The sequence below is a fragment of the Notechis scutatus genome, chromosome 1 (assembly GCF_049901735.1).
Source record: "Notechis scutatus isolate UNSWTSFEM ecotype Mainland chromosome 1, rNotScu1.2, whole genome shotgun sequence".
Taxonomy (NCBI): domain Eukaryota; kingdom Metazoa; phylum Chordata; class Lepidosauria; order Squamata; family Elapidae; genus Notechis; species Notechis scutatus.
In genome coordinates this window covers 315,599,052-315,613,154 of record NC_142009.1, presented here as the reverse complement: position 1 = coordinate 315,613,154, position 14,103 = coordinate 315,599,052, and the positions used below count along the sequence as shown (strand labels likewise).

The 14,103-nt window shown below is 33.7% G+C and overlaps 1 protein-coding gene across 2 annotated transcripts in view; it reads left to right on the top strand.

The window, feature by feature from the left end:
* Positions 1–14,103, top strand: part of ARID4A (AT-rich interaction domain 4A) — a 52,771-nt gene that overhangs the window by 28,621 nt on the left and 10,047 nt on the right. The window contains exons 12-17 of one of the 2 annotated variants that reach the window (XM_026670195.2): positions 5,999–6,071; positions 7,261–7,355; positions 7,457–7,554; positions 8,147–8,372; positions 9,479–9,723; positions 12,889–13,083. In XM_026670195.2, the coding sequence (XP_026525980.2) occupies positions 5,999–6,071; positions 7,261–7,355; positions 7,457–7,554; positions 8,147–8,372; positions 9,479–9,723; positions 12,889–13,083 (932 nt within the window). Of the gene's footprint in view, positions 1–5,998; positions 6,072–7,260; positions 7,356–7,456; positions 7,555–8,146; positions 8,373–9,478; positions 9,724–12,885; positions 13,084–14,103 lie in introns of both variants that reach the window. The other variant, XM_026670193.2, reaches the window with a different exon arrangement.

Genomic DNA, 14,103 nt, shown 5'->3' with positions numbered 1-14,103 from the left:
GTAAGTTTTAAGACCTGTGGACTTCAACTCCCAGAATTCCCTAGGCAGCATGCTGCCCGGGCATTTCTGAAAATTGAAGTCCACACATCTTAAACTTCATGTGGTTGAGAAAAGCCAAAGCTGTTTCTTCAGAAACTAATGATAAACTATTATACCTTTGTGTTTTTTACAAAGCAATGCTTTGTTTACCAAAGTTTTGCACTTTACATACTTTTAGATTGTCTGGTTTTAAACATTAGCCAAGATTGGAAAAGGAAAAACAAGCCTAGGGTGACAAAACAATGGGAACTTTCTGCGTTTGCGCATCTAAAACTTAAAGATTACATCTATTGAAAACAGAAAAGGAGAAGAAACTGGGATGAGTTAAAGTACAATCTTGTTTCCCTTTCACTTCCCCCTGGAAGTCTGTGGTCTTAATAAGGCTGAAAACAGAATGGCTGTTCATGGTTAGAGGCTGCCTGCCGGGTTGTCATGGTAATGCACTGTTGGTTGCAAGTGAGCATGCTCAGAAAAGGGGAAGATTTAGCAGAGGCTTGGCAGAGTGCCCGGGGAGGCTTACCAGATGCTTTGAAATGGGCTGTCTCTTTCTTTTCCTTTCATGTAATGTCTGATTTTTTTTTTTTTAACATGGAAGAGAATGTAAGCAATGCTGCATAACATTGGATTCAGTGCAGCAAAAGGAGGAACGCAAATATTTGCAAGTTAGGCTGAAGTGCATTGAGGCACCGTGAGCTGATTAGGTAGAAAAGCAAATGTAACCATTTTACATTTGAGAGAAAATGCAGCACCTGGGTAAGGATTATTTGTGGATTCAGGTTGTAACTTATTTAGTTAGCCGTGCATATGGGCCTTGAAGAAGAAGGGTTGGGTTTAGATTTTGTAAGTTTCTGGTCTTTTTTTCCGGCTTTTTCGTGATGCATGTATTTTCTTTCCTTTGCAAAACGACAATTGGAATCTGGTTATAGCTTTTAGTGTGCCATAAAATAATGGCTTTTAACAAAATGGAGTCACTTTCCACGCAAACATGCTAATACTGAACAAAGTGTAGTGCTTGATCGTTTGTGGAATGTGGAATCTCACCCTTCCCCTCCCCCTCCCTCATGTTGTTATACACAGTTAATAGGCCACATTTTGCTGGGTGTGAACTGTTGCAGACTGCACTGACTTTTAATGCTAGCATTTGTAAATATCCTGCTGTTTTAGGTAAGTGAATAGAAGTCTAGACTGTAAAAATCTAAATGTTGTTGCTTGAAGCTGTTATTTGGTTCTAAAGAGCTTTAGCTTTTCAAACAAAAGAGAAGGGGAGGAGAGGAGCTTTGTTGGGGGGGGGGAATAAAAATGGCATTCCTGTGGATATTTTTCAGACTTAATTTGAAGTAAAATAAACTATTCGGCAATTATTGGAAGGTAAAGTAAAAAAAAAATAGATTGCTGGAAAAAATTGCTGAATCTATTGTTTCATGAAACAGGAGATTATTTCTTCAAAAAAGGAATATAGGTGTAGAAACAGTGGCATATTTCTATGCTGTCAGCAGAAAAATCAACATATTGAATGCTGAATTTATAATTTAATTTTTTTTAACACATTCACTGTCTATCTCCATTCTTGTTTTTTACATCTGAAAGGAATAGTCAAAATTGTTTTTATTTTTTTAACAAACAAAATGCAGTAATAGGGAAGCCAATAGGTAGCTAGAGACCTTGTGATTCCTATAGTAATTTTTTTAAAAAATAATATGTTTATTTAAAAGGGCATAGTTCTTTATTAAACCATTACAATATTTGAAGAAGCCCCTGTACAAATTTTTATCAGATATTTATATTGCATGTTTGGACAATGCAGTCATCCCAGGAATAGTGGACCAATTCTTAGATAAACGGATTTAGGTCCAATCCAGCAATTATTACTTTACTTATTACAGTCGTGTTTATTTAAGACTCCACTCTGTCCTCTTGAAATAAGTAGAGGTTCTATAGCAGCAGCCACCTTCCCATTACTTTTCAATGTACTCAACATGATTAGGAATTTGAACTCAGGGCTTCCTTGTTGAAACATAGGCTACTTTCTATTGAATACTGTAATAGTAGACTTTAAAATGTATATTTAATAGATTATGTAAAATAAATTTGAGGAAATAATCACTAAATTATCCAGAAAGATGCCTATATAGAATATAACATCTCTAATAGTTGCATGCCTCTTGTCTGATGTGATTTGCAAAAGCTGTACATAACAAGGATCCCAAAGTTGTCCCAGTATTTTTAAACCAATTTTTCTGCAACTTCTGTGCATTAAGATACTTTAACCTAAACCAAAAGGGGTTGTCATTATCCAAATAGTGTACAGTATGTGGAGAAGCTTTTATGTAGTGCTTTTTAGTCACAATATAAAGCATTCATTTTTAAATTTTCTTAATTTTGAAAGCTATTATGATTCTCTTTTAACTAAAAACAATTCATCTCTTTCTTCAGAGATTAAGTAGTTAGTTTCAGGTTTGAATAACTAGAATTCTGTTTAAAATATAAAACAAGTTTGTCTCTATGCTAGCATTAGGCACTTTTCTTTTTAAAACAGCTCTGTTGGACTTCATACTGAATCAGAATGTGTCTATGTTATTTAGTTTAAAATTCTTTTACTCTTAAGAGTTAAAACACAGTTTTTTCTATAGGGCAAACATTTCTGATTTTTCCCCTTCAGATTACTTAGAGTCTCATTTCTCATTAGATACAATATTAGGAATTTATTTATTCTGGGCAAGTTTATTAGGAATCTTATTCTGGGCAAGGTTATATTAATTTCAATTTTAATGGCTGAATTTCAGTACCATAGTAGCATTATGTTTTGAATTTAATGAAACACTTAGAATTATTTTCAATGTTAAAACACTAAGCTATCAACAATTGGAACATAATATATTGTTCAGGCTATTTCATCTAATTGGTATTAGGGGATTGCTGCTAAAACTGTTCAGTTTTGTTGCTACTTAACCAAGCACACAAAGCTAAGAATTATGCTTTGCAGTTCATTAAAACCTTGTAAATATATAAAAAATCAAGAGTTTCCATTTGATTGAACGTATTTTCACTGCCCTCTGTGTTCTAGAATGTACATGTACTGCAGGCCAAAATTGCAATATCCATTTGACTCTTGTGTCCTTGCAGAAAGGTGGTTGCATGTATATTGGATGAGATTTTTTCTGCATTAAACATGTTCAAATCTGTCCAGCAATTCAATAATATTTCATTAACAAATGTAATATTGCATTTTTCTTAAGAGACAAATTATAACTTTTTCAGAACATTGTAACATATAATTGTATATATTTGAAAATGAATATCCTAGCATTATGAACATTTTTGCATAAAACATACTTACCAATATATAAATTTAGTTAATATAAATGTGTTCTTTTATACTTTAAACAAGATCATGTATGGCATCTCAATTATAGTATTTGGTATCCTCTACTGATAAATATATTCTGCAATGTTTCAGTAATTCTTACATTTTCTTTTTAAAGGGAGGCAAAAATATATTATTTTCCAGTCTTTTTCCTTTAGAATCTGTCTGAATTTAACTGCATATTAGCTGTAACCATATTCTATAACCTAAACAAAGGTTTCATTTAAAATGGTTACGAAGAAATATAATTACTCGGCTGTTCAAATTCCTTCATAAATGCAAAGATTTGTATGCGTAAGAAGTTCTTGTTTTATTTTGCATAAGGAACAAACAAATATTAGACTACAGTAAATCTCTAATGATTTTTCTTTTATTAATCCCATTGTCTTCTAATCTGGAATTTTAGAAAGAAACAATTCCTTCATTGATTTAAAACAGTACCTGAAGAGTGCTACTGAAGTTGAATACAGCTGATTGTTAAAGGGTATATAAACATAGATATTTCAAAGAAGGAACCATACATTTACTTCATCTGTATTGTCTGATTCTTTAAAAGTCTGTCTTACTACCATGCCAAGTTAATTGAAACAATGATAACTTTACAAGGACATTGTTGAGGACATATGAGTGTCATCCTATTTGTGATCTAGTATCCTATAAGCCTTTTGCTGTATTTTGACAAAAATGTACATTTAATATTTGATACAAAAAATCTATGCTTCTCCACTACCTTTGTATTTTTTATTTTTTTGCAAACTTAAGTTTAGATTGCTCTCATCTAGATGTTTTCATGCAATACCATCGTTTAAATATTTTAGCTTTTTACCTATTTTATGTTCTTACCAGAGAGATCAAGTTTGTATACAGTTATTTCCAAATAAACAGGTTTAAGGATAAGGCTGTTTTCTACAAGATACTTTTTTGGAAAAATACAGACTTGAAGCTTTATACACTTGAAGCTCCAAATCACATTTGTCTTGCCTGTCTTTGTTCAGTTTCCTCTTGAATGAAAAGAATCAAATTACCAATGGGCACACATTCAGAACTTCACATACACTGATTTTACTGAAAGCAACCGAAAGCTTAGGAATTTAGTTCTCTGGTGTTGCTCATATAAGGTTACCCTAGTGATCCTTAAGTTGCAGTAGACATTTTGCTCAATATATCTGATAAACCTTATGGCATATGAATTTCCTAAACTTCATGCCTACTTATGTTTTGCAGCAGCAATCATGCACCAGCAGACATGAAGTTTAGGAAATTCATATGCCATAAGGTTTATCAGATATATTGAGCAAAATGTCTACTGCAACTCAAATCAATATTGATTTTCATAATATATTTACAGAAACAGACGCACAAATTAATCTTAGGACCATTTTTGTTTATATATAAAAATCACATTATTCAGGATTTTAAGACAGGGACACTATAGGAGTGAAATATTACTTTAAAGACCAGTTTTGAGATTTCTGATAGGGCATTGCTCCCCAATCTGTGTTTGGAAATAACAGGTTAGCTATAAGAATACTACACTTGATTCATAATGCAGGTGCCACTGTTTTCTTTTTAGAAAAGCAGGAACATGGGGATATCTTGCAATAGTTTCAGGCAGGAGCATCAACATCCTAACGTTTTGCAGGATAATACAATTCCATCCATCTAATTAAAATGTTAATTTTATTTAATATTAGATCCTATGGAGGCCATCCACCATGGAGAGTTGCATGTGCTACATGGCCTCAAGGCATTAACCTGTCAATCCTTGCAATGCATTGTTTCATGTGTTATTACTCAGAAGCTTTTAGTATTGACGAAGTAATCTGCATTAAGGGAAGTATGGAAACCATTGAGCTAGGATTAGTTAAGAAAATTACTTAAGAAAAGTAGACAAACTCAGCTATCTAGAAGCCACTTTCAAAGAATGTAAGCAAGTTGCTGTAATAGCATATATGGTTGCTAGATAGCCAAATTTGAACTAGAGTTAAGTCATTCCTATCTCCCTAATAAGAGTAAGGTCTCACTTATCCCCAATCCAGTTAGCTAACCAGTCCATATTATATGGTTATAGAGAGTGGGCAAAGAGAAATTCTGTGCCTCATTGAAGAGCCATCTGAAGGAAGGGCTGATGAAAGTACAATAAGGAGAGATTCAAAAAAGCTTTTTGAAAATAATGGAATTTTATATTTGCCATATTTTGATGGATTTGTTAATTCATAGCCAATATACTTTGGAAAGTGGTGAATACCAACAAAAAATAGGACATTAAATAACAAGAGGGAATTATTGGAATGCTTAGAGAAAGCTAAATTAACACAAATGTTATGCTCAGTAACTCTAGAATGCCGAAGTTTAACATCTAGTTTTAGTGACTTCATGATAGTCACTTTTTAGTGCTATGTACTCTTGAAACTTAATCCAGTTTTAAGGTTTCTTTAAAGCTAAGGATTGGTAATTGGCAGGGGTCATATGTATCATACTAACTTAACTGGGATTTTATGAATAGTTTGATCCTCCCCAGTTTTACTTTTGTTTAGAGATATGAAATTTGTTGTTCAGATATGTATTACAATGTGTCTTTTTTATTTTTAAAAGCCTGAGGAAGAGCTTGATCCTGAAGAGAGGGACAATTTCCTCCAGCAGCTTTACAAGTTTATGGAAGACAGAGGTAGTATGTTTTCATTTGTTTATGTATAGATTGTAGCCTGCCAATTCCTCTAGGAACTGCTTTGGATCCTAATCTTTAAAATAGACTTCATTCAAGTTTATTAACAAAAGAAACTCCATTCCAAGCTCTGTCCTCCCAAACTGAGATATGGTTGTATTCATTTTTGGGTTCTTAATTCCCAAAGTATCAGTTGCACCTATTGGCCATCTGAAAGGTTGCCTACTTGTGACGAATGGAGTAATTTCCTAGCACTATATGTTTTTGAATGGGAAGTGATCTTTAGGTAGGCTTTATTATTCTGAACTTTTCAGTTGGCCTTTTCACTTATCAATAAATATCAAAATGTTATATTTTTCACTGATAAGATTTTAAGTATTGAAGTTCCAATAAGCATTATATCCCACCAACTTTCTAATAATATATATGGCAGTGGTTAATATAATGAAGAAATACTATTCATTTCCTGTTACTTTTAGATGGGGGTTATTATTTCTCTGGAATGTGTGGGTCGTTGAAGCTTAAGTCCTTTTACTGTATATATTTAAAATATTTCACACACAAAAAAGTCATCCTGGAGTACTTAACTTATGACCACAATTGGGGATAGAATTTCAGTCATTAAGTAAGTCATGCGACCAGACCCAATTTTATGACCATTTTTACCATGGCTGTTAAATGAATAGTGCTGTTGTTAAATAAATATGGCTTCCCAATTGATTTTACTTCTTTGAAGCCAGCTGGGAAGTTAGCAAATTGCTATCATATGACCATAAATTGTTGCAACTATCATAAATGAAAACTAGTTGCCAATCACCCAGATTGTGATAATCTTGGCTGCTGGAATGGTGCAACGCTCATAACTTCAAAGATAGATCATATGTCATGCTTTGCAAGAACACCGTAACTTCAAAATGTTGTTAAATAGTTATAAGTCAAGGACTACCTATGTCGATGTTCACTTACATCCATGTTGGAATTTCTAGTATTTGTAATAATACCATTTAAGAAATATATTGCTATCTCTATACATTTTAAAAGATCTGTTTCACCAAAGCACTTATATATGCATTTTTATGTACAGTACTAATCATGATTCTGCAATCATCAGATAAGTTGAAATGTATTGTTTTATGCTCCAGTGTAAAACATTTGCATCATAATATTCTGTCCTCGTGTTTTCATTAATTAGGAACTTCTATCAATAAACCACCTGTTCTGGGCTATAAGGATCTTAACCTCTTCAAACTTTTCAGACTGGTATATCAGCAGGGTGGGTGTGACAATGTAAGCATAAAATTTCTTACATTTATCCTGAGTTTATGCTATTTAATTTCAAACTAGCAACATGCTAAGATGCTTTATTTTTGCCCATTCTTTCTTCCAAGATTGATAGTGGAGCTGTTTGGAAACAAATTTATATGGACCTTGGCATTCCTATTTTGAATTCAGCTGCTTCCTACAATGTGAAAACTGCGTATAGAAAGTAAGTGACCTCTTTTCTTTTTTAAATTTGTATTGGACATGAACTGATTGAAGAACAAGAATTGAGTACATTTTATCAGGCTTTTATTTGAGCAATTCCTTGTCAAATGATCAAATTAGTCTGGATTCAAAGGAATGTAAGAAGCAGAGGGGACTGGGATAGGCACTAATGATGGCATCTCATTAACAATAACTCCTTTGTTCCGGAACATTTTATTATTTATTTGTAATTTTTATCTCCTTTTAGCCAAACCCACTTGTAGACTATTTACTTTCTCTAAAGAAATCAAAGTTTCAGAAAAAAGCAAAACAGTAATCCAATAACAATAGAGTTAATAACAAGTGAAGTGCGTCCAAGTCTCATGTATCATACTAAAAACTATTCTTGTAACTTAGAAATCAGAAAATTGGAAAGAAGGGGATGGTAACTTGAGATGCTAGTGTTAATAGCCCAGACTTACTTTTTAATCTGTTACTTTTGAAGGAGCTTGTGAGGATTTTAAAAAGTGTATACCGTCCCTGTGTACTCTTAAGTTTGATGGGAATTATTTTTAAGGATATCCCATAATGAATATGTATTTAAAAATCTGTAGGTATCTTTATGGTTTTGAAGAATACTGTCGTTCTGCAAACATTCAGTTCCGAACCATCCACCACAATGAACCAAAAATAATTGTAGTACAGAAAAAAGAAGAGCAAATGGAGGAAAAGGTAAAAGAAGAGCCTGAAATGTCTCCTGTAGAGGTTCAGAATGAGATGGAAGAAAACAACTGTAGCAGTGAAAGTGAAAAAGAAGAACTAGAACAGAGGTCTCAACGGGTAAGCAACTGCACTGTAAAACAAGTTGCTATAAAATAAGGAATGGTTTTTGTAATTTAGTTGAGAACGTCCTTCCACTTGCTTCTCATTGTCCTCAAATACTGGCTGCATTGTCTGTTCTTGTCCTATTCAAATGTAGTTTTAATTCCACTATTTATTTCCAGTATTTCCACTTGCCCTATATAATAAACCCTCAGGATGGCTGGACAAATTTAACAAATTTGACTAAAGAAAGTTGCCTCTCCTGAAGCCTGCGGGATTCAGTTAACAGCAAACTAGGATTGCTCTCACTAAGTGGTGTGCTTGCCCTTTATAACTGCATCTCTTAGCGACAGAAATTCCAATTCCATTTGCTGTCGTAAGTCAACAACTACCTGTAGACGGGCCTTCCCCAGCATCAGAAAAAGTATTACCCCTTTGTTTTCAAGCTGGAGAAACATCCTTTCTGAGATATGAAATCTGTCATCTGAGTTACTGCATTCACTTTATCAGGGTATTATGAAATGTAATGTATTCTTAATAAATTTATGATTCCAGTTCACAATTTGAGTTGCTACTGAATTTATAGAGAAAAGACTTTCATAGGAATTGGCAAGTACGTTTCACCTTACATCTGTATTTCCTGCTACTGCAATTAATACAATCCAGTTATTTCTATCACTGCTGTTCCAGCAGTTGTTCAAGTATCTAATTATAGAGCATTGAGAAAATGAAAAATATTTGATTCATTTTGAAAAAAAAGTTGACTTGCATACTAATTTTATAGCTTGGTTCATGTATTATAGTAAATCAAAGTTTAACGATGCTTTGTTTAAAAGAGTAACAATCATAAAACATCCTAAGTCATAAATCAAGCATGTCACAATTAGAACTGTATGTGATTAGCCACTGTGTAATTTCTTGTATTCTTTTCTTGTCTGCATTCTGTGCAGCAGCAGAATTTATATGTTACATTTTTAAAAGAAAAGCTAACACTCTTCTGTTGAGAATTATTCTGGTTGTCCATTAATTAACAAAGGAAAAAAACCATTGTTATGGAATCGAGCTTCCTGGAAAGCAACAATGCATCTTAAGTGGGATGATATTTCACTGTTTTCCTTACACAGGGACGAAGAAGACATATCCGCGATGCGTCTCTTGTTAAAAAAGAAGGTGAAGATGATAAAATACAAGATAAGCTAAAAGACAGCAACAAGGAGAACAAAGACATAGAAGAGATTTCCAGTAATGCAGAGAAGGTTGAAAATGATATGGCACTTGCAAACAGAAAGACTACACCAAAGCAAAAGGAAAAGAAAGCAAAACAGGAAGAGGAATCTGACAGGGAGTCAGATGAAGAGGAAGAGAGAAGGCAAGGAAATTTCTTCAGGCTTTTGTCTGGGTTGCCGAACATTGCCTGGCAATGATAATTGATAATAACTTGTGAAAAGAGGGGATGGGGTCATTATTTAATAGGCTCAATTTAACAGCAAATATAGAGCTATATTGAGGGCAGCGGTCTTTTTACCTAAACACTGCCAGGAGAATTTCAATATACATACATACATACACATACACACACACACATATACACAAATGTAACATTTTTTAAACCAGCCAAAATCAGTACATTTTGTAAAAACTTCAGCAAAGTCCCCAGGGAATCTCATGTTAAATCTGGTAAACATCAATGGTTTTACAAGACTTTGGCTATTTTTATTGTCTGATAATAGCACATTAAGAGGTCTGTATTGTCAATTCCTGACTTAAATGAAGTGCTAATTTTTTTTCAAAATTAATTCATAATTTTAGCCTTTATAATTATTGAGGTCAGTAGCAGAATCTATAGCTGGATTCTAATTACTATCATCAGTTAATGTTATGTCTTAACCTTCCTGACACAGTGTTTGCATTCTCCTTACTTTGGTGTAACTACTTTAACTTAAAGAATTCCCAGTTTAGTTTACTTTATTTTCATTGCATCTCGTAGAACAAAATCAAACACCATCCTCAGTGCACATCATGACCATGAAAATAAACACAAACACACATCCTTCACCCTCCACACATTGAACCGAAACCCCCCGACACCACACCAATACTGCACTATATAGCAGAATTCAAAAGAGCTACTGCTCTGGGATAGAAGCTGTTTTTCAGCCTATTTGTCCTTGTTTTTATTATTCTGTACCGTCTGCCAGATGGTAATAGTTCAAAAAAAGGGTTCCCAGGATGAGATGGATTGTATGTTGTTATTTTATCCCTTCCTTTTTATAGTTCCTGCATTCCCTGCCGGGCCACTGTGGTTGCTGAAAATTCATCACAATTTTATATCAAATCTAAAATTAAAAATAAAAGGATTATCTCCCTTTACCAGAAAAAGGGGAGGGAACCCACATGTATAGCATGGCCCTTTCTACATTACGGATGTTGTCCTGCTTTTTTTTTAAAAAAAAGAAACATCAGTTTTCAACCATCAAAAATAGTTTGTTCTTTTATCTTAATGTATGATTAAAATTAATCCTGGATTAATAGTGATCCCTATTCAGACAGTCAGTACAGCATTTTAACCAATGCACCACCGTGTCTCTAATGGGAACCTCTCAAAACTCCCAAGGGCTGCTTTCACATATATTAATCTTTTCCATTTAATTGTATTCATGCGGCTTCTTACACAGGTCATAACAGCTAGGCAAGTTCAGAACAAATGCATCCTTTTGGGTTCACAGGCTTTGCAATCCATTTAAAGTTTCCAAAAGTCAACATTAGAATAAACAAACAAACAAACAAAAACCTGGTGACCAAAGTAGAGATTTCAGTACTGCATTGATACCATGATGTGTTTAGCAACTGAAATGCATTGATTAAAGTTTCTGGAATCTTTTTTTTAATTCAAAGAGAGAGGAAAATGCAGGCCTGAGAAACCAGATTCCTCAGGATCAGAGAGCAGAACAAAAATACAATCTGTATACAGGGCATATATTTGGATTGAGCTATCAGTAAGTTTATTAAATTTAATTTTAGTGTCACTAATTGTGCATTGTGATAGATGATCCCGTAGCCATTTTACAATATAATCCATCGAGACCTTTACACATGCACAGATATATCCATACATAAATATTCAGTTCTATTCTGTGATATGTTCCTGGCTAAATATGTATACTTTTCATTAAGGTACAAGAAATGTAAGTCATTGAGGTAAAACAAATTCAGCATAATTATAAATGTTAATCACAGGGTTCAACGTCATCCTGACCTCTAAATTCTCTTTTTTAAAACCTTCCAGATGTAATATTGTTTGAATGACTTGATATCTGTTTGGCATTATGATATCCTAATGGACTTTTCAACTAGAAAGCTCCATAGCAAAAGTAAATGAACAGTTAAAATTTAGGAAAGGATTGTAAACAAAGTATAGGTAGTCCTAACTTAAAACAGGAATTGGGACAGGAATTTCTGTTGCTAAATGATCAAGCATGATATCACATCACTGCACCACTTAGTGATGGTAGTTCTAGAACTTTTGGTTGCCGTTAAGAAAGCCCATTGCTGCCATGGTTTTTACTTGCAACTTCCCACCAGCTTCCCCATTGACCTTGCTTGTTGGAAGCCAGTTATGGAATTACAAGGGGCAATCATATGACCATGGGATGCTGCAAAGTTATCACTGCAACCCAAGCACCCAGTATGATCATGTGGCTGAAGGGATGCAGTGCCTTTTGTGTGCGGAGCAGCCATAAGCACCATTTGTTAGCACCATTGTAAGTTTGAATGGTTGTTGAATAAGTGATGTAAGGAGGAACACCTATAGGTGTACAGGCACCTATAGAAATTAATAGATTAGATCCAATATGCTTGTATACATCATTAATTGGAAGTCATGAAAATTTGGGGTGGGTAGTTACAGAAATTGAAAAAAGCAAATTATTGAAAAATGTTAAATGAATTTAAGATAGCATATATGGGAAATTAAAAATGCATCACTATGTGTAAAACTTGCAAAACTTAAGCAAAATAATTAAAGTTCTTTATCTGGGACATTGTGTTACAGAAAACAATGAAAAGTGCATTACAATACCATGCAGTTTCTGCATGAAATTATTTGCTGTATAAGGGATAGCTAATACATGTATTATGATTTTGGTTTTTAACTTTTTATTTCATAACCAATTTAGAAGTACCATTGGGAAGGATGATGCACAAGTAAAAGAAGTATCGTGGTAGGGAACCACTTCAGAAAACTTCAGTGCAGTAACAAAAGTTAGTCATGCAAAGCTGATCATAGTTTTCCTTGCGACTGATCTGGGCGTTGCCTTTTGCTAATCCTTGACATGGGATTGATCAGATGTGTGTAGAAGATTCATTACTTGGAAAGTGCAGGTACTGTCAAGATTACCTTTCCGAGTCATTTTCCTTAAAGGAAATGATGGCAGCACTATAGGTGACCTGAAAGAGTGGCATGAACGGGGAAAATCACAGTTGTCTACATTTGGCCTCTTAATTAATTAATATCTTGTTGTCTATTCTGCAGCAGGGAAGAGCTTGAAAATCGAGACTCGGAAGGGGAAGAATGTGAAGAAGATGCAGAACCTTGTCTTACAGGAACCAAAGTAAAAGTAAAATATGGCCGTGGTAAAACACAGAAAATCTATGAAGCCAGTATTAAAAGTACAGAAAACGATGACGGAGAGATTTTGTATTTGGTGCATTATTATGGCTGGAATGTTAGGTAAGGAGAAGAGATTGCTACCCTGTAAAAGTTAAAGTGGTCTGTTCAGGTCTACTTCAGATGCCTACAGAATTTCATTCCTGCTCCCACTCCTTTTTTCTTGAATATCAATGTTCTCAAATATGGTCAGATACATATATTGTCACATTGGCTCTGTTGAAAGATGGGAACCTGAGTTACAGTGAGACCTTTTTTTTCCTAAAAAAAGAAACAAGTCATCATGGAGAATTGCCATTCGCTTCAATTTACATATGGTAGTGTTCTTGTAGAGGTTGGCTCTACATGTAAAATTTTCTGCTGTACATGTTCATGTTCAAAATCAATAATAATTGCATAGTGGATCATGGGCAGAATCTGTCCTGTCTTTGCTATCCCGGCAATTTTTAATTAAAGGCACATAGCTTTGTTCATAAAAAAGGAGAAAGAATAAGAGTTGAAAATTGTATCAGATTATGTGGGAAAATTTTAAAGCTCTACCAATAAGTTATTTATTTGCCAATTGTATTTATCTATTGTTTGAAGTAGGGTGTAGGATTTATTTATTTGCCTACTTGCTTATTATGTTAAATCCAAGCAGGATTCTTTTTTAAAAAATTTATTAATCAAACATAAAAGACATTTAAAAACAATGAACATGGTGCATACATCCTGATACACCTACTAATCTTACATCATTAAGTAATAAATATAAAGAATAATACAAATTTACATATATACATAATCTTTAGTCATCTTTAATACACTTATTCCTTCCTTTTTTCAACTAATGGTAAAACTTCTCCCAAATTTTATAATAATCAGATTCGGTCTTATTTTTTAATTCTTGAGTTAATTTAAATTTTCCTAATTATTTCCATCTCGTGTGGCATTTCATTACCTTTCCATCTTTGAGCAAAAACTAACCTTGTAGTAGTGGTGACATGGATTGTTAAATATATTACACGTTTGTTATAATCTCCCACGTTAATTCCCAGTAGAAAAATTTTGGGTCTAAATTCTATTTTAATTTTACACATCTCT